Source organism: Emys orbicularis, chromosome 4 (genome assembly GCF_028017835.1).
Source record: "Emys orbicularis isolate rEmyOrb1 chromosome 4, rEmyOrb1.hap1, whole genome shotgun sequence".
NCBI classification, from domain to species: domain Eukaryota; kingdom Metazoa; phylum Chordata; order Testudines; family Emydidae; genus Emys; species Emys orbicularis.
The window spans coordinates 104,231,328-104,252,750 of NC_088686.1; the positions used below are offsets into that span (position 1 = coordinate 104,231,328).

General features: G+C 39.7%; 1 protein-coding gene across 1 annotated transcript in view; it reads right to left on the reverse strand.

Annotated features, from left to right (window-relative positions):
* COPB1 (COPI coat complex subunit beta 1) overlaps positions 1–21,423 on the reverse strand; it is a 41,812-nt gene that overhangs the window by 11,615 nt on the left and 8,774 nt on the right. The window contains exons 4-19 of the mRNA XM_065402834.1: positions 18,048–18,217; positions 17,006–17,120; positions 15,730–15,822; positions 15,043–15,180; positions 12,897–13,016; positions 12,200–12,307; positions 11,943–12,089; positions 11,135–11,280; positions 9,807–9,903; positions 9,056–9,216; positions 7,730–7,850; positions 7,061–7,288; positions 6,726–6,905; positions 5,391–5,535; positions 3,232–3,351; positions 2,601–2,746 (exon numbers count right to left, since the gene is read on the reverse strand). Of these exons, the coding sequence (XP_065258906.1) occupies positions 2,601–2,746; positions 3,232–3,351; positions 5,391–5,535; positions 6,726–6,905; positions 7,061–7,288; positions 7,730–7,850; positions 9,056–9,216; positions 9,807–9,903; positions 11,135–11,280; positions 11,943–12,089; positions 12,200–12,307; positions 12,897–13,016; positions 15,043–15,180; positions 15,730–15,822; positions 17,006–17,120; positions 18,048–18,217 (2,235 nt within the window). The remainder of the gene's footprint in view (positions 1–2,600; positions 2,747–3,231; positions 3,352–5,390; positions 5,536–6,725; positions 6,906–7,060; positions 7,289–7,729; positions 7,851–9,055; positions 9,217–9,806; positions 9,904–11,134; positions 11,281–11,942; positions 12,090–12,199; positions 12,308–12,896; positions 13,017–15,042; positions 15,181–15,729; positions 15,823–17,005; positions 17,121–18,047; positions 18,218–21,423) is intronic.

The following is a 21,423-nucleotide window of genomic DNA, read 5'->3' on the forward strand; positions in this document are numbered from 1 at the left end:
GCCACGCACAGATGAGCTATTGGAGAAATTGGGACATGCCCAATTCATCTCTACTTTAGACTTAACCAAGGGGTACTGGCAAGTACCACTAGATGAACCCGCTAAGGAAAGGTCCGCCTTCGTCACCCAGGCAGGGGTGTATGAATTCAATGTACTCCCTTTCGGGTTGCGAAATGCACCCGCCACCTTCCAAAGATTTGTAGATGGTCTCTTAGCGGGATTGGGAGAATCTGCCGTTGCCTATCTCGATGATGTGGCCATTTTTTCTGATTCATGGACAGAACACCTGGAGCACCTGAAAAAAGTCTTCGAGCGCATCCGACAGGCAGAACTAACTGTTAAGGCTAAAAAGTGTCAAATAGGCCAAAACAGAGTGACGTACCTGGGGCACCAGGTGGGTCAAGGAACTATAAATCCCCTACAGGCCAAAGTGGATGCTATCCAAAAGTGGCCGGTTCCAAAGTCAAAGAAACAGGTCCAATCCTTCTTAGGCTTGGCCGGATATTATAGGCGATTTGTACCACACTACAGCCAAATCGCCGCCCCGCTGACAGACCTAACCAGAAAGAAACAGCCAAATGCAGTTCAGTGGACTAATAAGTGTCAAAAGGCCTTTAACCAGCTTAAGGCAACACTCATGTCTGACCCTGTGCTAAGGGCCCCAGACTTTGACAAACCGTTCCTAGTAACCACAGATGCGTCCGAGCGAGGCGTGGGAGCAGTTTTAATGCAGGAAGGACCGGATCAAGAATTCCATCCTGTCGTGTTTCTCAGCAAAAAACTGTCTGAGAGGGAAAGCCACTGGTCAATCAGCGAAAAGAAATGCTACGCCATTGTGTACGCGCTGGAAAAGCTACGCCCATATGTTTGGGGACGGCGGTTCCAACTACAAACAGACCATGCTGCGCTACAGTGGCTTCATACCGCCAAGGGAAATAACAAAAAACTTCTTCGGTGAAGTTTAGCTCTCCAAGATTTTGATTTTGAAATACAACACATTTCGGGAGCTTCTAACAAAGTGGCTGATGCACTCTCCCGGGAAAGTTTCCCAGAGTTAACTGGTTAACAATTGTTCTTAAAATAAAACATATTGTTAGTTTTTATATAATCAGTAGTATGTCTAAAGGTACATGTGTTTTATTAACTCTGTTTTCTCCTAGAGCTCCAGGAAGAAATCACAGCCAGTGTGGAACCGGACGTCCAACACTATCTGTGATTTGGGGGGCGTGTCATAACTATAAAGGGAAGGGTGACAGCTCTCCTGTGTACAGTGCTATGGAATCCCTCCTAGCCAGAGACTCCAAATCCTTTTACCTGTAAAGGGTTAAGAAGCTCGGGTAACCTGGCTGACACCTGACCCCAAGGACCAGTAAGGGGACAAGATACTTTCAAATCTTGGTGGGGGAAAGGTTTTTGTGTGTGTCCTTTGTTTAAGGGGTTGTTCGCTCTTGGGACTGAGAGGGACCAGACATCAATCCAGGTTCTCCCCATCTTTCTAAACAAGTCTCTCTTATTTCAAAATTGTAAGTAAAAGCCAGGCAAGGCGTCTTAGATTTACTTTGTTTTCTCAACTTGTAAATGTACCTTTTACTAGAGTGCTTATCTTGTTTGCTATACTTTGAACCTAAGACAGAGGGGATTCCTCTGAGCTCTTTAAGTTTGATTACCCTGTAAAGTTATTTTCCATACTGATTTTGCAGAGATGATTTTTACCTTTTGCTTTAATTAAAAGCCTTCTTTTTAAGAACCTGATTGATTTCTCCTTGTTTTAAGATCCAAAAGGGGTTTGGATCTGTATTCACCAGGAGTTGGTGAAAGGAAGGAGGGGGGAAGGGTCAATTTCTCCTTATTTAAGATCCAAGGAGTTTGGATCTGTATTCACCAGGGAATTGGTGAAGGTCTCTCAAGGCTACCCAGGAAAGGGAATTAGCTTTGGGATGGTGGCAGCGGACCAGAACTAAGCTGGTAGTTAAGCTTATAAGTCTTCATGCAGGCCCCTACATTTGTACCCTAAAGTTCAAAGTAGGGATACAGCCTTGACACCTACGTTTCTACGATTCTCTGAAACCTGAAAGACGCTGAGCTTGTAAAGATTTCTGCAATGTCCACAAGAATAAGTGACAGGCTTCATACACTGTACTGCACCCCCTCTGAGTCAATTTGTGTGGCTGCAATTGAGCCTCCCTTGGATTGGAGGTAAAGCTCTACATGCACCTCAGACATAAAGCAAGGCCCAGCTTCAGTAAACAAGTGACAGGAAACCAACAGAAGTATCAGACTTTTAAAACCAATGATCTACATATTTTACCACTTGGAGACTTCCTTTCATATCCTGGAGCAGCTTTTCAAATGAGGAGGTTTGGCAGAAGACAACGGTACACTAACTTATATAGGGCAAGCTATCTACAGAATGGAGACAGCTGCAACCTTCTAGTTTTAAAATGAAGCTTGGGTTATGTAAAATAACCAGTGTGTTACAGAAGCACCTACAGTAACTGAAATATTTTTTCAGTGATGGTTTTTGTTGAAAACTGTTGAGATAAGGTACTAGTGTAAAGCTAGGTAACAATGGCAAATAGATCATCATCAAAAGAACTAACTTTGTTTTCCCATTCAAATTCTGCCCACATCTGGCGGAACTCTGCATCAGTACAAGCAGCAGGCTGGATGTAATCCATGATGTCAATGTGAATATCACTGAGGACAACACAGTTTCGGTCACTGGCTGCTCCAGATACATCATACACTGCAAACAAGAAACACAAACCACAGGTTTACAAATTGAAAGTGGCTACAGAATTGTCAACACAAAATGAGTGTTCAATTGTGATTTGTCAGTATAACCAACACATGTTGGTCTCTGTCCTTCTAGTGGCTGGATACCAGAGGTTTAAAAGTCTCCTACTGCCTTTGAATTAACAGATGTGGGTCTTTTAGCTCAGGCAGAAGAGGCTCATGCTTTTAGATCCAAAGAGACTTAGGTTCAATCCCCACTACTGACCACCCACAGGCATTGCGTTACACCAGCATGCTTTTAAAAAAATATTATATATAAAAATAAAAATTGCATTCATAATGAATTTTTTTTAAATCCAGCAATAAAACATTCTCATATTGTAGAACATTTCACTTATCTTCCAGCATTAAATATTTTTTAAATAATTCTACTTCTCCACAGAAAGTTCAATATTCTACTTTTTTTTAAGGTTGCACACAGAATTGTCTACTTACCAATATTACCAAAAATGATTCCATTTTCTGTTGAAGCTACTTTGACATTAGCCTTAATGTTTGCAAAATCATGAGGAGCAAGCGTCAAAGGAGATGGTTTTTCCACTAATTTCAAGTCACCTGTTTAAAAAAATTTTGAAAGAAAAGTTTACGGACAGACAAGAAATAAAGTCCAATTAAAATCAGTTTCAAGACACAGCAGATTACCATTTCTGATCTGAATTCTAAAATCTTACCAAAATTACAATGAAGTCAATAAATTGTAAAACATTGAACCAACATATTTGAAAGCTGAAGCACTAATGAAATTTACACATTCATTAAAACATTAATGGGCTGATTCAAAACCCACTGAAGTTAAATGGCGCTGGGCTTCGGCCCCTGGGCAGGGAGGGGGGCACTTGGGCATAGGCAGTTTAACTTCTATGTTGGGGAGTGGGCAGGGCCCACCAGAGCTCGGGCCAGCTCCGCATGGTGGGGCATGGGAATGGAGCACCACCTCCACCCCGACTCACCTCAGCAGGCCACCCAGCCTGTCTAGGTGGGTGGTTGTGCAACCAAATATTATCACTCAAAGAGGGGGAGCTCAGCTCAAAAAGTTTGAAAACCACTCAGGGTGCAGGGAGGGGCTAACTAGGGACTGTGTGCAAGCAGGGGTATAGCTCAGGGTGCAGGGAAAGGGTAGATGGGGCTGTGTGCAGGCAGGGGGGTAGCTCAGGGTGCATGAAAAGGGGCAGATAGGGGCTGTTTGCTGGGAGGGCCTTCCCCTTCAGTCACTGCTCCCCTAGGGCTCTGCCAGCCATGGAGCCGGGTCAACCGCCCAGGTGGCTCTTACTGGCTGCAGGAGCAGTCAAAGGGGGCTGGGAGCTGAGGAGCAGCTGCAGCCCCAGTAACCAGCAGGAGGAGGAGATGGGGGAGTGCCGTGGCTGCCTGCTCCATGGCACAAGCCAGAGCAGCAGGCATCTTGCACTGCTGCTTCTTGACTCTGACCTGGCCAGGTGGTGGGAGAGGAGGTGTGGAGCTGCTCCTGGGACTGCCCTGCTCTGGCATTGCAGTTGCGGGTGGGGGCAAGGCCCCCCATGCACCCTCCAACAACGCCCATGGGCTTGGAGCTTCTGCCCTGCAGGGTATCGGGGCTTGTGGAGCCCCGGTTGGGAACCACTGGTCTATAATATCAACATATTAAATGTATAAAACTGATGTGAAGAAAAATAAAGACAGAAAAAAGCTTCTTTGACACCTACACTGCAGCCTCCATGTGAAATTCAAGTCATGTGCCCATTCTGATTTCCCCCCCCTCAAATTTTAGTCTGAATTTAGTGCTTATGAAAGGTGATGGAATTGCCTAGGTCCCTTATTCATCCACAGAGCAGATAAAACATGTGCAACAGCAGTCCAAGTTTCCCCACACTGCCTTGGCAACTTGCCTCAACCCTGACTGCGAAGAAAGCAAGAAAGACGACTGCCCAGAAGCTGATTATAGCTCCCCAATTCTCTGCTCCAGTTCTGGCACAGAGGAAGGATAAAGCAGCCTTGGGGCTGCTCTATCATGCATTTGTGGTCAACGTTCCCGAAGGGAACCTATCAGCTGAGCAGAGCTGCAGCATGATGCTCTTCAGCCACTCCTCCTACCCATCTAGACACACTCCTGAACACTTTCTGTACTTGGAGCTGGGAGGGAAAAGGGTTCAGGAGCCTGCTAGACTGGCTTTATGTATGTTCACTGGGGACTCCCCCATGCTGCCAATGTTGGGCTGGATTCGGTCTCCTTTGCACCATGGGAGCAGCGCAAACAGAACGTGGCAGATCAGAGGAACTGCTAATGTTTCTGGAGGGAAAAAACTAATAAAAAATTAAGCTGTTTTTCTAACTAAAGGGTGACAAAAATAAGTATGAAACCAGATTAAGAAATATTTTGCGTAAAGGCACATGATCACATTATCAGTACCAGCAGAAGAAAGTTCACTTACTCCATGAAAAATCAATTCTTTAAAAGGCATTTTAAAATACCTTTTAAGATAAGTAGTCAGTTTTATTAAACAATTCTTTAGGCATTTATAATATGAGATGCAATTTCTTGTACTTCAACAACGTCCACTGCTTAATTTCAGACCTAATTATATCAACAAATATTCTTGTTGCACTAGATTATTCCTTACCTAGTGTGGCTAGTTCTAATGTGCAGTTCTGCAAAGTATCACTGGTCTGGTTTACTACAAGCACATCCAATACAATATCATACTGGTTGACATGAACATATGCTTCTGCATAGACAGGATCTGAGAAACCTGTCAACTGAGTAACCTGTCAAGGAAAGAAGATTAATACAAATTGTTGAAGTATCTTTCCCCATTGTCAGTTTAAAATGTTGAACATGGTCACACAAGTGTAGAGAAGGAATGAAAACAATAGAAAAAGAGAAAAATATTTGCTAAGACAGATGAGACTGGTAGTTTAAGACAAAATTGCAAATTAAACAAGAGATCTGTACAAAGAAGAGCTTTAGTTTCGTACTATTAGCTTATTGTGTTTGTATTTAAACCCCTGCCCCTGAAAAATCTAACTCTTCACCCTATCAATAGAAGCTTAGTCAACAAACTGATTAATGATTTTTTTAAAGTAATCAATTTAAAAGCCATTAAAAGTTGATAAATTTCACTGTTAAGAGGGGGTCGTCAGGTATGAAAAGATTAACTAAATAGGCAATAGACCCCCCTTATATGCATATACTTTATTTTGTTAAATGTGAGTTAAAGTTCAGAATACATATCAGACCCTTAAGGATTAAAAAAACCCTCTAAACCATAGAATCTCTGCCCCTCCAACTTACAATAATGTTACAGTTATTTTTAAAAAAAGCCAACATTAGAAACCCAGAAAATGCTGAGTTATGATTAAACTGAACGAAAACCAAATATTGGAAAGTCGTCTTCTCTGGGAAGTTTCTTAGGTTTGTTTTTGATTTTTTAAGATATTTCTGCTTCCTGGTCCCCAGAGCAGTAGCGAAGTAGGGGTTCTTTCCCTTGGACCCTCCTGAATGGCTTCTGGGGAGTAGAAGGCAGGAAAGTGGAGCAAAAAAATACTGCGTGGGGCCAAAAGACCCTCAGCATACGGGGAGGAACTAACAGGATCTTCACTCCATGGCACTCCCTGTCGTCCTCCTCCCACCACCCAATAAAACTTACTCGGCTCTTGAGCCATCCAACAAACTCAAGGTCTCCACATTGCACCACGTCACCACTTCCTGGTTTCTCTTCTCCAATTCCCACCCCCGATATCAGGGGGCCAAGGGAGCACCATGAAGCACAGGGACAAAAGGATTCTTCACTTCTCAGGACCCCCCCCTCCCTCTCCAACAACAAAAGATAACTGAACTTTTCAGATACCTGATGAGCTTAATTAGGTTCCTTAGCCCCCACAAATCCAATTGTCAACATTTGACGCTAGGTGTGAGCAATACGCTTACAGAAATAAGATACTGAATTATACATTACCTTGTTGAGTTTGGATGCCAAGGGATCAGCAGCTTCTTTTCTTTGTGTGGTCCCCATTGCTGCCAGAAGGCTCAGCTGAAATTGGTCTTCCTTTGAGTTCATTTCATTTATAGCAGTAAGCTGCATGAAGGAAATGGGGTCATCTGGCTGAACTGTCACATTCCTCTTCTCTGACTCTTTCTGTGGTAAGAAAACAAGGTATTAATTCTATCTTCTAACGTACACTGAAGTAGTGAACTTTATGCAGCTCCTGGAGTATCCCTGGATGTGAGCTTACTTCAAAATTCAAGCACCCAAAAGTTTATGATTACACAATGAAATTTACAATATCTCACCTTCTGAGAAAGTTTCTCCTCTTCTAGTTTAGCTGACAGCATATGAGAAAGGGACTGTCTGCACTCCTTGTTGAAAATATCATTCATTAGAGGAGAACATTCTGACAAAACCTTCAGACATAGGGAGATACGATCCACGTCGTCATCTGTAATTGGCTTCTTGGGAAGAGAGGACTTACCCAAATGGAGAATAGTGGCCATTAGCAACATAGCCTCGGCAATAAAAGACTAAAGGTGGAAAGGAGAGAGGAAGGGGGTTATTAAATCTTACATATCCTTAAAATTGTAGGATTATTATATTTGTCTTAACATTCAAGTTTAAAATATGGTTAAAAATTAAAACTATATCCCAGTAGGTAAGATGATTTGTGTCAGTGACTTGTTGCTTAGAACCCAAGAGACCTGCCAGTCATACCAGTTGGAAAGTAGTAAGAAATATTTAGTTGAGGTTGGTCCCCAACTGATTTAGTTGGGGTTGGTCCTGCTTTGAGCAGGGGGTTGGACTAGATGACCTCCTGAGGTCTCTTCCAACCGTAATCTTCTATGATTCTATTTGGGACTAGATTAATTATCATCAAACACTCAAGGAATGTAAGCATTTCATTTTTGGGCCTCTCTCAAAAGCTTATGATCAGATCTGTAAGAACTACCAGAGGAAATATGACTTACATTTTGTTTCTTCTTTTCCTGAACAAGAGCCACATAGCGTAGAGCAATCTTAGTCAAAGTTGTGGCAAGGGAGGCAGCAACAAAGAAATCCCCATCCAGCAAGAATCCTCGTAATGGAGGTCTGCAAAGAAAGTCAATCATGGGGTGTTAGTTTTGGAAGACATTGTCTCTCTCCTCCTTTTTTCCATATTTTACTTTAGCTCTCATATTGTGAGACCAGTGTTGTACAGACAGTTTGGAAGGTCTCAGAGACTAAGTGAAGTTTTACTTACACTGGCAGTGAGACGGGAAGTGGAAAGAATAAAGGATAACTTTCACTTTTATCATCAAAGGATCTCACAGCTCTGTACCAGTATGAGCTAACTAAGCCACAAAATAACTCACTGTGAAGTATATAAGAGTATAGTAATCATTTCACCCAGAACATGAGAGAGAACATGCAACTGTTTAGCAGAGCACAGGAACATTAAGCAATAATTTAGGTAACAAGTGACGAACACCATACCCAATTAAAACTGTAGGGGGAATTTAGGTAGATAGAATGTAATCTACCCATATTGGAATTTGGCCAGTACATCAGAGTTAACAATGTACTTTTACAAGAAGTGCCATGTGTTGACTAAAGATCACAAGTGGTCAAAGTATCATCTGGAAGATAATAGCCTTCAATAGGGAAATGGTCTTTACCATAAAGCTCAGGTATTAACTCAGCACTGAACAGAGAGGGAGAGACTAAAACAGAAAAGGAAAGAATAGTAAGACTTACGGATAAAATCATGGAGAAAAATGGAGGAAACAAAATGACAAACGAGAAGACAGAAAGTGGAGAATATAATAGAAGAAAAAACTCTCAGATTTCCACTGCCAGTCCACATCATAAAGCTACAGAACAACCCAGGATTAAAAGAAAATATTAAACTAGATCAGTCTGTATCACAGAAAAATGGTTTTCAGCCTAAATAAACTGTTTTCTGGAAAAGCGGAAACAACTAGAAAATGTGGCAATTTCCGTATTTTATTGCCGCTACAGCGCCACATTTTGGCCAAGTACCAATCCACCCTGTTTTGTTTGTACATTTAAGAACTAAAGGGGTGATAGACACAAGTTTTGCTATTGGAGATTGACATAAGAAAGGAGGATATGGAGGGGCAATAGAGCAATGAATGTTTCAAACACACACCGAAACCCTCTCGTAGGAAGAAATGTTTAGCTGAAGAATACGTGCAGAAATTCCTTTTCAGGCAGAGAAGAATTCTGGAAAGGCTTTAGAGTTCTAACCATTTTTAATGTAGCTACCACTAGTAAAATATAAAATGCCTAGTTACCTATCTTCTTCCTTTTTGGCAGGTCGGGAACTACTGAGGGCACTCTGTGTAGCATAGGTGCCCATCTCCGTCACCAATTTTTGGGTTGGACCCACAGTCACCTCCTCTTCAGGTTTCATATCACCAGCTTCTTTCTTTATTTCAGATTCCACTATTGGGATCTGACAATGAACAACAGGAGACATTAAATATATGCTAAATTAACAAAGAATTCAGTAAAGAATTTGAATATAAAGACAATCTTTTTGTTTTAAGGAAAGCAGCCTTTTTTTCATAAAAGTGTTGTCACTTTCCTCAGCTTCTCCACCTCTTAAACAGGGAAAGGTCAATTACAGCATAATAATATGGAGGGTTTTTTTAAATTTCTTTTAGAAGGGGGCGTTAATGTACACAGGAGCTCATCCCAAAACAAGAATAAGCCTTGCCCCCACTATACTGTCTTGGATGCCTTTTACAAATTAAAACCTCATGTACTCGCCATTTGTGAGCAGACACACACTAGTCAAGGTGTACCCTATAATTTCAAATTTGCTGTATTCTTTCCCAATAAGAATCTCATTGTCAGAAGGGGAAACAAGAATCATCAGATAATCAGATCTGATTATCTACACATGACAGAGCCTGCAAAGTCTTGAAGTTCAAAATACTATTGCATCTTATATCAATATTTAAATCTTCTCTTGAAACACACATTACATACAAAAATATAGAAATGAAAGCAGAAAGAGTTTTTTAGACAACACACACATACCTCTCCCAGTGATCTGCGGACTTCTGTCATTACACTTTGTATATCTTCCTTTGTGCTGCAATATTCTCCAAGGATCCACAAAGCTCCCCTGTAAATCCTGAGATAAACATAATTAAGACACATTTTCAAGCACTACTGGTAATGATTTTTCCATTGTGCTCTAATGCACAATGAGGAAGTGCTACACTGAACAGCTTTCATGGGGCTATGAGTTACAGCATGAGGAAAAGAAAATACATTGTGCTTACAGTATGCAACAAGCTAAAAAAATATATAACGTGACTGGTCAAGACAATCAGCTTTTTGGCACTGCTATCCTATCCCATTGTATAATTATAAACTCAATATTCAAATTAAAATAACTATACAAGGCGAGTTTTCTGCTAAGGATTTATTCCCTGCTACATTAATCTTAACATGTGTAAATTCAATTCCAACACTTTAAAATGTTTAGCTGAACCGCTATTTTATTATGAGGTCAGTTGTAATGTTTCTAATAAACCATACACATTAAAATTGGGTCAGATTTTAAATCTGCTATCAGGTCAATAAGGAAAAATATATTCTAGAAAGATTTCAATCAAAACAGGTATTGTGGATGAACAATCTCCAATTGTTCAATTTAGTCCATCTCCTGCCCAATAGGAGGTTACAATTTTATCTGGATTGTAATGAAGTTATGATTCAGATGTGCGCTAGGTATCACAATAATAAAAGTGGTATAATGTCATAGAAAAAACGTGATTACTTCTGCTATGACTGAAGCTCTGCTGGTCCATCAGAATACTAAATGTTTAGTGCCCTGCAAAGGAAGCGTGGACTCCTTGTAGCCACCACTTATTTCATATTCTGCTATGTGGATTGGAATCCTTTTACAGCGAGTTCTCTGATAACATACAATAAGAAATTTCTAGTTTCCTTCAAATGCATTTAAAATCATATTGTGGTCATCCCTTGGCAACACTAGGTTATTTTAACAATTACAATATTTTAGATTTAGCCTTCATTATCAATGCTGCTGTCTAGTAAATGAAAAGCAAACAACTAACAATTGCATCATAAAAATGAGATTTATTAAGTCAATGTTCCTCACTCAATGCAATATGAATTTATTACGTTTTTCACACAAATTTGGAGGGAAAGAAATTCCCCAGAAATAATTTCCTGGCAAATATAAATTCAATTTAAGTAGGGATGACTGTAGTCTGAAGATTGCTCAAAATAAAACTCTCATATCTAATTTCCCCTTTCAAACAGTTTCAAAGTGCATGAGAATTCTTAAATTTAGTTAATGTGCAGTGTACTCTTTAAAAATATTTTAAACCTACTTGACAGTTTTAATGGCATGAAAGACTTCCAGCATCTTCTCAACAATAAGTAGTCTGAGATTATCAAACCGCTGAATTGCTTCACGCACAAATTCCAAGACATCAGCAGCTGCAGCTTCATTGTTATCACTTAGGAACTCCATCAACTAGGACAAACAAGAGTGTTGTTTGAGCTCATGTTCAAAGTTACATAACTTTAAATGATCACAACCTTTACAAGAACTATTACAGCACCAAGTGCTGAACAGCAACAGAAGGAACAAGGACAAGAAACAAAAGTGAATATAGCATTTTGCCTGTCATTTGCAAACTGATGTCAAACCGATTTAAGTTGAGATACCCCAAAGTTCTCTCTACTAATTCAGAAGAATAAAGAGTACGAATTATATATCTTTTATATTCACTCCCAAGAGATCAAAGAATTCATGCCATCATACTTTATTCAAACAAAACTTGCACATTCCAATAAATAAGCACCTTGAAACATTTTTTTCTATTTGCATGGGTTACTGTGTACTGATTAAAAAAAAATAATTTTTTTCCAGTTCGTGTTCATCAAGAACAGTAATTTTTTTTTTTTTTTTTTTAAACACAAAAAGTAAAATGTATACAAGATGGGTAACTGGCAAATAACAAAGAAGCCCTAAACTTTTTAGGTGAATAAAAGTATAATTTACAATAATGCCATTACAAAGAAGATATTAAAAGGTAAGATCTCAGCTTCAGTTATTTTCTTGGATAAAGTAACAAGGATTTTGGAGATCAGGTAAAACACATTTACTGTAAATATAATTTAATATTTGCATACCACAGGAATAACATTTGCAGCCATATCTGGAAACCGAACGCTACAGGAATGCAGTGTCCGAACAAGCAACTGTCTGTATTTGTCAGTATCTTCATGTTCTGTCACATTGTTTGTTTTAATCACTTCTTTCTTCAAAACAATCACCAACTATAAAACACATCAAATAAGTTTCAACTGAACCACATGCTTCACTGAAGAACAAGATAGAATAAAAGCACACACACACACACACACACACACACAAAATACGTATTTACCTCTTCCACATTTCTGGAAGATACAAGATCCAGAGCTAACTGAAGGGTTTTCTTGCGCACTTCTAAATCTGGAGTACTCAGCACTCTCAGTATGTCCATAACGAGATCCTGAAATCAATAAACGCACTTAAATTAAGTTTCAAAACCAACATTTAGTCAGACAAAAAATAATTTTCTTGCTTTAATTAAGTCTTCTTTCTTTTTTGTGCAAATATACAAATTCCAAGCTACAGTACAGAATTACTGAAGAGATCGTTTAAAAAATGTGTAAGTTGTGTATAGCATATTGACAGAAAAGTATAATGGTAAAATGATTCATCATCTCAATTAAGATTTTTTCTTTTTTTTCCTGTTCTGAGATTAGTATCTGAAGCCTGACTGTTCATTAAGGAAATTCAAAATATTTGTCTAATACACTGTAATTTTATGTAGCATTTTTCAAACAAACTCAATCATTGAAGTTTTCCAAAAAAGTCACCCTTTATCGCTGCTAGTTCTCATGCTATCAAGTCAAACTAGACCTAAACATAAAATACTGCCCAGCAGCATTTCATAAACACACCAATTATTTTAAATGTTGAAAGTACATTATTTTTTCTTACCATAATGACAGAATTTTATTTTTATTTTAGTTAAAGGAAAATCTAGAATAGGTTTTCCCAGTGCAAACAAAAACCAACAACAGTAGGGCACTTACTTGTAACACTCGTTCATGAGCAGGATGCTCCTTCAGCTCAATCAAGCGATCCAATACAATCAGTTTCACATTGTTATCACTCTCTTTAATAATTAAGTCAATGTAACACTGAGCTGCTGCCTAAATAATTAAAAAAAAAAAAGAGTGAAAGCATTTTAAAAAAATTTTTTAGAAACTGTGGGAAAGATAAGAACAACTATTCCTAGGAAACACCAATTCCTGGGGGAAATCCAATGAAGGAACACACTCTAGAAACGTATGAGGGGTTATTTTAATAATATGTAAGAGAAACTAGACAGCTGAACAGTTTTCTAGGATTTCATTGCTGGAACTGTTTTCCAATTTAGGGCTCACCTGATGATGCATTTTGTATGCTACAAGGCAGTTTTACCTATTGAGCAGAAACGCTGGCCAGAAATACCCAGAATTTTTTTTTTTTTTTTTTTTTTTACACTAGCACCTAACTCCAGAAAGTTGCAAAGGCAATGGTGAGATTGAAAGCTCATCTAAATTAGCTTTGTTCTTCCAGCTCACAAAGGTAATCTCACCAGCCCATATAACATGATTTATACTCACACTACAAATTTTACAGGCTAAAGATAGGGTCTGTTTCTACGGTTCCCTCTTCCAAAAAGATCAAATAAACAAAATATAAGCCCAGCTGCACATTAAGGGGCCAATCTCGCAAGCTTTACTCAAATGAGTAGCCCATATTTACACAGGCTGGTCTACTTGAATGAAGCTACTTGTGTAGGTACAGAACACTCACATAAAGATCATACCATTAGGATATCCGGTTAACTCTGAACATGTTCTGCAAGTTCATGACAAATATTAAACAACAAATTAAAAAAAAAACAACCTAACATGCTACACAGACCTGATCCAAAGCTCAATGAAATGAACAGAAAGACTCCCACTCATTTCTACAACATTTGGGTCTCCACAATAGACTAAAACCAAACCAGATATGCCAATACTTGCTGCTGTTTTAAGTATGGTTTTAATTACATGGATTCTAATTATCATATCTTATTTAGCAAGTGACTGCACTGTACCAAGAACATAAAAGAATGAATACTTCACTTGACTTTGATACTATAGTAGAGAGACAAGGTTGGAGGGGTAATATCTTTTATTGGACCAATTTCTGTTTGTGTGTGAGAGAGAGAGATGCTTTCAAGCCACACAGAGCTCTTCTTCAGGTCTGGGAAAGGTACGCCCACGATCGCAGCAAAATGCAAGGTGGAACAGATTGTTTAGCATAAGTAGTTAGCACATACTGTAAGGTACCATTTAAGGTAGAGTTTTTTATTTTTTTGATTCTATATAGTGTCAGGGTGACTGCCCTTTACATCACAGTCTTCTGTTTGCCCATAAAATGGGCACAGAAAAGCCAGCAACAGCATAAGATTGCTCAAACCTTCCCTGTCCCATTAACACACTTCAAACCTGACCTAAAAGGACCACAACTATGGATGAGAGCGTAATTCTGGGCTTGTCTACATTACCCGCTGGATTGACGGGCTGCGATCGATCCAGCGGGAGTCAATTTATCGCGTCTAGTCTAGATGCAATAAATCGACCACCAAGTGCTTTCCTATCAACTCCGGTACTCCACCAGGGCGAGAGGTGCAGGCGGAGTCGACTGGAGAGCGTCAGCCATTGACTTACCGCAGTTAAGACACCGCGGTAAGTAGATCTAAGTATATCGACTTCAGCTACATTATTCACGTAGCTGAAGTTGCGTAACTTAGATCGAACCCCCCCAGTGTAGACCAGGCCTTAGTCTGTAACTATTCAGCATTTGGCTTCATTGCTAAGAGTGCCAAGATGACTTCAAGTTAGTATCAACTGTGGAGGTGGTTTGTGTAATGTTTACATCTGTCCACTGGCAACTGGATAGAGACCACCAACTCATTTCCTACTGCCCAATGACAAACATCCAGAGGATCACGTTAGCCAACCACTGAAAAGGGAGATATTCACAAGATGGTTGAGCCATTTGTCTAGTGTCAAAACAGTCATGCGAAAAAGAACGTCAATCTTTCAGACATTACACATGTTAAACTGTAATGTATGCTAACCCAGTGTAATGCAGAGAAGTTATTAAAGCATTCTTAAACATCATAAATCATTACAATACCTTGATTGCTGTTGGTGCACTGGAGAGTGTAACTAGTGTTCCTGCTGCTTCATATTTTACTGCAGGACTAGATGATTGCAATAAGTTGTAAATACAGCGTATAAATCGAGCTCTTTCTGATGGATTAGCGTGGCAGACCTAGATGAGAAAACAATAGATGGAAAGCATACTGAAGAAAAATAAAAAGCTATTTTAAAAATACAAGAACCCTAAGAGGCAGTGAAAAGCAGGAATGACCTTGTTCGAGGATAAGAGCCCCTCAGTCTAGATTGATAGGAACCAAGCAATATGAAGTAAGAGAGTATTATACACCTCTTACGATCTCAACTTGTAAAGAATGTCCTGCACTAGCTAGTCCTATGGAGTACTCCATAAGTAAAAGAGGGAAAAACACAGAAAACAAAAAATACTTATTCCCAGTCCAGGTTAAAGCAAATTAGATGTGTGCAAATTTCACTGCATTAGCTTGCACCTTCTAAGCTTGACCAGCCCATTGCTTTCAAGAGAAACTATATCCAGTTCAGCTAAACAATGAGTCGTCATTCCCAAATGGACTAGCTGCTCACTTAAGACTAGATTTCTAGTTATGAAACATCTCACTATCCAGCCAACCTTTCTGAACTGTATTTTTTCAATACAGAGTAAAAATGCACATTTATTTAAATGACTGCAGTCATTTCCCCATACCTTGTAAATTAGTTCAACAATAACCAGCTGAAGAATGTCACCAAATGTCTGGACTTGGTCAATGCAGGTACTCAGATAATCCAAAGCACGATCCTATGGAAATAAAATAAAAACAAACCATTCAGATTACTTGTAACACTGTTATATTTTAATACAAATTTTAAAGTGATCACAATATAAAAATTAAAAGCACAGATTATTCCTTCTGCTAAATTCAACTTACACTTTTAGAACAGCGCATAAAACAATATACAAAAATAAAATTACAAAATAATGAATTCATTTAGGCCCTAAAGACCATTACCTTCACACAATTATTTTCTTATTTGTTGCCACCAACCAGGCAAATAGGTCAAAACCCCTTATAACCAAAACATTGCTGCATAACAATTTTTGAGCCAATGAGGCAAAAGGTTTCTGAGCCAAGACTGGAGAGGTCATTTGAGAAATAAATAACTAATATAAATTACAAAATGGTAGGTAATGTGGCAAATCTTCACATGGCTAAAAATGATTATGCCTCTCAGTGCCAGTGTATCTCCCTTCCACATAAGGGGACTGCACTATTTGAAAACAGAGAGGTGTAAAGGCCTCACTTAGCTTTATTCTTCTTCAACATTTCCAAATACTTCACAAATCTATGAATAGTCTTTAAATAAGGGAGGTATATTTGTTATATTAAAACATCTGCCATATCCAATTGTTTACAAATATCTCCATTAGCTCTACGTTTAGAGTTTTCACACTCTTAAAAATCCTGAAAATCTTCAGCAACAGAGATGGACAGAACTGCAGAAGCCAGGGAAACTTTAACATTTTACTTATTAAGCTGTTCCTCCAAAAATAATGTTGGAAGCCAGTGTAAACTCATATTCTGAATAAGCAACCAATAAATGATATACAGGAACCTAACTTCGGTCAAAATAGAACATTCAGCTACCTCTGCCCCAAGTTAAACAGCCAAAGTATAACCAGGGAAACTAAGCATACGGTACCTCTCAAAAATTTATTCTTTTGCATGATCTGAGAGCTTTCCCACCTCAAATTTCTGTACCATGTATTTTTTATTACCAAATTAAACCTTTAAAAATATTTCAGTTCTAGTTTATAATTTTCATAGAACTAACTAACTTGCACCTATTTTATGCAAAAGTACCTTGATAATTTACACCACCAACAAATCAAACAACAGGATAGTCAGTCATTAATTAGGTGTTCAAAAATAATTTTAAGGAAAATATCAAAACCATAAGAGAACTAGGACAACCAATTTTACCTGATCTGCATGAATTAGCATCATAAATGCATTTCTTTTGCAGCTTGCATCTTTCTCATTCACCAGGAAATCATGGATCAATTCAGGAGCATCAGGTATAAGATGTTCAAAGTTTCTTTTAAAAAAATATTTTGGAAAAAAAAAAATGTAAGAAAGGTAAACAGTGATACACCGCTACCTCGATATAACGCGACCCGATATAACATGAATTCAGATATAACGCGGTAAAGCAGTGCTCCGGGGAGGGAGGGGGGCGGGGCTGCGCACTCCGGTGGATCAAAGCAAGTTCAATATAACGCGGTTTCACCTATAACGCGGTAAGATTTTTTGGCTCCCGAGGACAGCGTTATATCGAGGTAGAGGTGTATAGCTAAATACTTAACTGCATGTGTTCTACATAGATGTTTAAAATGTGAAGTGTTAATAGATAGGATCTTTAATTTTTTGTTCAAAAACCTTTGTGCACTTACGTTGAAAAGTGAATGGATGTAAGAAATATACACATTCACATTTATTGAATTATTGCTTGTTACTCTGGTAACTAAGACCTCCCCCCCAATGGTTTTGGTTTAATTTTAGTTTATTTGTATTATTCAATCACACAAATACAGTTTTCATTTGAGAACAATTTTCACATTACTGCTCCTGCATATATAACTAAATTATAATGTTGTACTACTTAATTAAAAAAATAAAAATAAAATTAGCTGAAAGTTGTCCCACTTTCTATGTATTCACAGCAGCTGTACAATCTTCATTCCCAACAACCTAAACTAAGCTGATTTCAGTGGCGCTCTGGGCAGGTGCAGAGGTTTGCTCACTCAAAGTGGCTTGCAGGATCAGGGCCTTAGTTATATTTGAGAAATCTGTAATGGTAAAAGATACTATATATTCTAAGTCTACTGAATTAAGCAGGATCAAAAATAAAATTCAAATGAATCTCATAGTAGCCTCCTTTTCTATCAGGACTGCCCAGGTGAAATCCTCTGACATTAGCCTGGGCCTCCAGGGTCCAAAGGTTTAAATAATTTAGAATTTTTACCTATAAATTGTGTAGATTGCCAGGACTGCATTTCTGCGCACATAGCTGTGACGATGTTCCAAACATGCACGAATAGCTGGCATCAAAGGTTCCAGTAATTCTGCTTCTTTCAGCTTGCAAAGAAAACGAAGAGTAGAGCCCCGGATAAATTCATTGGGGTGCTGAAGATCCTAAAACAAGAAAAGTAAAGTATTAGTGTTTGCTGAGATACCAAGTATTACCATTTTACAATCTTCCCTGCTGTTAAACATTTGCCCTCTGAACAAGAGCTAAAATGACTGATAAAACACTCTCAATTTTGTAATTAAACTGTATTGAGATATAGGAAAGATTATTTTATTTTACTCCCAATATATAGATTTTAATTCTTTATGACCCTAGAAACATTGGGGGGTTTAGAACGATTACCACATATGGGATAACAGATCTCTCTTCAGTGGAGAGAGTGGAATAAGGGAAATCTGAATGTCTGTAACCAGAACATAAAGGGCACATCTGCACTGGCAAAGTTACAGCGCTGCTCAGAGAGCGCAGAAGGAAAACCACTGTTGTGTATTCACACTGACAGTTGTTCGCACTTGCAGTGCTACTCGGAGCAGTGCACTCTGGGCAGCTATCCCACAGAGTGCCTCTTTCTCTTTTGCTGCTAAGACTTGTGGGAAGGCGGAGGGGGTCGCGGGTCATCCTGGGTCCAGTCCCAATGCCCTGTGATGCATTGCTTCGCATTCCAGCAATCCCTGTGCTTCCGTCCACATTTGGTGCCATCTTTCAACGGTTTGTGTACTGCGCGCCCTGCCTCTTTCAGGCTGCAGGAATGGATCCCGAACCGCTGACAGTATGCTGCTCACTCTGACCAACATGTCACGAGTGGCAGTGGAATTATTCCTTAAACTACAACAGCAAGAGGAGTGTGACATTGATCTTGCTACGTGAAGTAGCTACAACACGATATTGCTGGTGGCAGTCAGAGGTGCTGACCACAGTGGAACGCCGCTTTTGGGCTCGGGAAACAAGCACTGAGTGGTGGGATCACATCGTGATGCACGTCTGGGAGGACAAGCAATGGCTGCAGAACTTTCGCATGAGGAAAGCCACATTTATGGGACTGTGTGATGAGCTCGCCCCAGCAAGGACACGAGACTGAGCTGCCCTGTCGCTGGAGAAGCACGTGACGATTGCACTGTGGAAGCCGGCTACTCCAGACTTCTACCGATTGGGTGCTAACCAGTTCGGAGTGGGAAAGTCGAACGTTTGAGTCTTGTTGATGGAAGTGTTCAGGGCCATTAATCGCATCCTGCTCCGAAAGACTGACTCTGGGCAACGTGCATGACATTGTGGATGGGCTTCCCTAATTGCAGAAGGGCGATAGATGGCACGCATATTCCAATTCTGGCACCAGACCACCTAGCCAGCGAGTACATTAATCGCAAGGGGTATTTCTCAATGGTTCCCAGGCATTTGTGGATCACCGTGGGCATTTCACGGACATTAATGTAGGCTGGTCCGGAAAGATGCATGATGCACGCATCTTTGGGAACACTGGCCTGTTCAGGAAGCTGCAAGCAGGGACTTTCTTCCCGTAGGTATCATAATTCCTATGGCTGGAGCGCAGCTGGGACTGCACAGCCTCCTCTCCCCAAATGCTGATGAGGTCCAGCAGCTCGGCACTGCTCCAAGCGGGGGATTGCCTGGTGTGTGGAGCAGGCATGGTCACCTGGAAATAAGCACTGAGACCACTGCATGCATCACCAAGCAAACAGGAAGGGGACTTCCAAATTTACAAAGGAATGTACTTGTTATAAATGGAAAACACCCAGACACGTGTGTGGCATTGCTACACTCCTTGGCCTCAAGTTTTTAAGCTTTTACTGCTACTTGTATGATTCCAATGTAAAAAGCAACAGAGGGTCCTGTGGCACCTTTAAGACTAACAGAAGTATTGCGAGCATAAGCTTTCGTGGGTAAGAACCTCACTTCTTCAGATGCATCTGAAGAAGTGAGGTTCTTACCCACGAAAGCTTATGCTCCCAATACTTCTGTTAGTCTTAAAGGTGCCACAGGACCCTCTGTTGCTTTTTACAGATTCAGACTAACACGGCTACCCCTCTGATACTTGATTCCAATGTAGTTATTTTTCCTGATCAACAAAAACAAGCAAATTCCTAAAGTGTTTCAGACCCAATGGCAACCATGCTGAATGAATCATGCTGATTACAACATTATTCTGGTTGAAAATGACAATTAAAAAAAACCTAGGAAAAATAACTGACTATCCATATTTTCATAATTTGAAGATTTCATTGGAAAGAGTGTGGTCTAGCAATGCCATTGTATTACTCCAGACTGTTCACTATCAGAAACATTTGACTTTGAGATCTAGTTAAGTTTTCTCACCATATTTCAAGGATAATGTTTATCAGATTCAGGACAGTCTCAATGGCACCAAAGCAGTAGCATCAGTGCAGAAAAGAATGAATGTACAGTCTCTTCTAACAGTTCAGAACAGTACGTTTCAAACGCACTGGAAGAGAAATGCTCATTCAACAAGCTGAAATTATGACCCTCCTAGTGTAAAATGTTTGTGCTCTTTATTGAGAGAGATAATTAATGCCTCCTTGAGGGAAGGCAGTTGCGACCACCCTTAAACATGATAGGGTCTGGTCCCTGCTCAAACAAACTTGCCAATTTCTGCCCTATTTCTAAACTCTTTCTGAGAGATAGGTGACAGAATGCCAAAATCTAGCAGCACCCAATATCCTCCTTTTCTGGACCATATTCAGTTGGGTCTCAAACCTGGACATGGCACAGAATCTATTAAACTCAGCAGTCAATCTCTTCAAAAAGATGGATAAAGGTCAGAAATACAGGTTGATTCTATTAGACCTATTCCACTGATCTTGAGATGGCATCCCACTTCTGCTCTGCCAATGATGCCAGCCTTCACTGCCCACTTGTTAAATTTCGGAACAAGTACTTTCATGCTTTCTCTCTCGCTCCCACTCTGTATGGGAGGAGTCTCCCATAAAGCCTTGCCTTCTTTCTAATCCCTCCTTAAAACATCTTTTTTTGCAATGTCTATAAAATATTTTTGACAACAGCTGGGCAATTAATGTGCTGAGACCACTGTCTATCACACTAACCAGTATTTTCTCATTCTTTCTCACCAAAGGAATCCCACAGGGTGCAAAATTGAGGCCTCTTTTATTCAGTGTTTGTGAAACCACAGAGGGAAATAGTAAATTCACTATGATGATGCTCAGGTGTATGCCTCTTTCATTTATCTGGACAGAGCTATTTCCTGGAACTTCCAGCGAGTGGATGAAAACTAGCTCACAGGCTAAATCTGATTAATACAAAGGATATTAGAGACACAAGG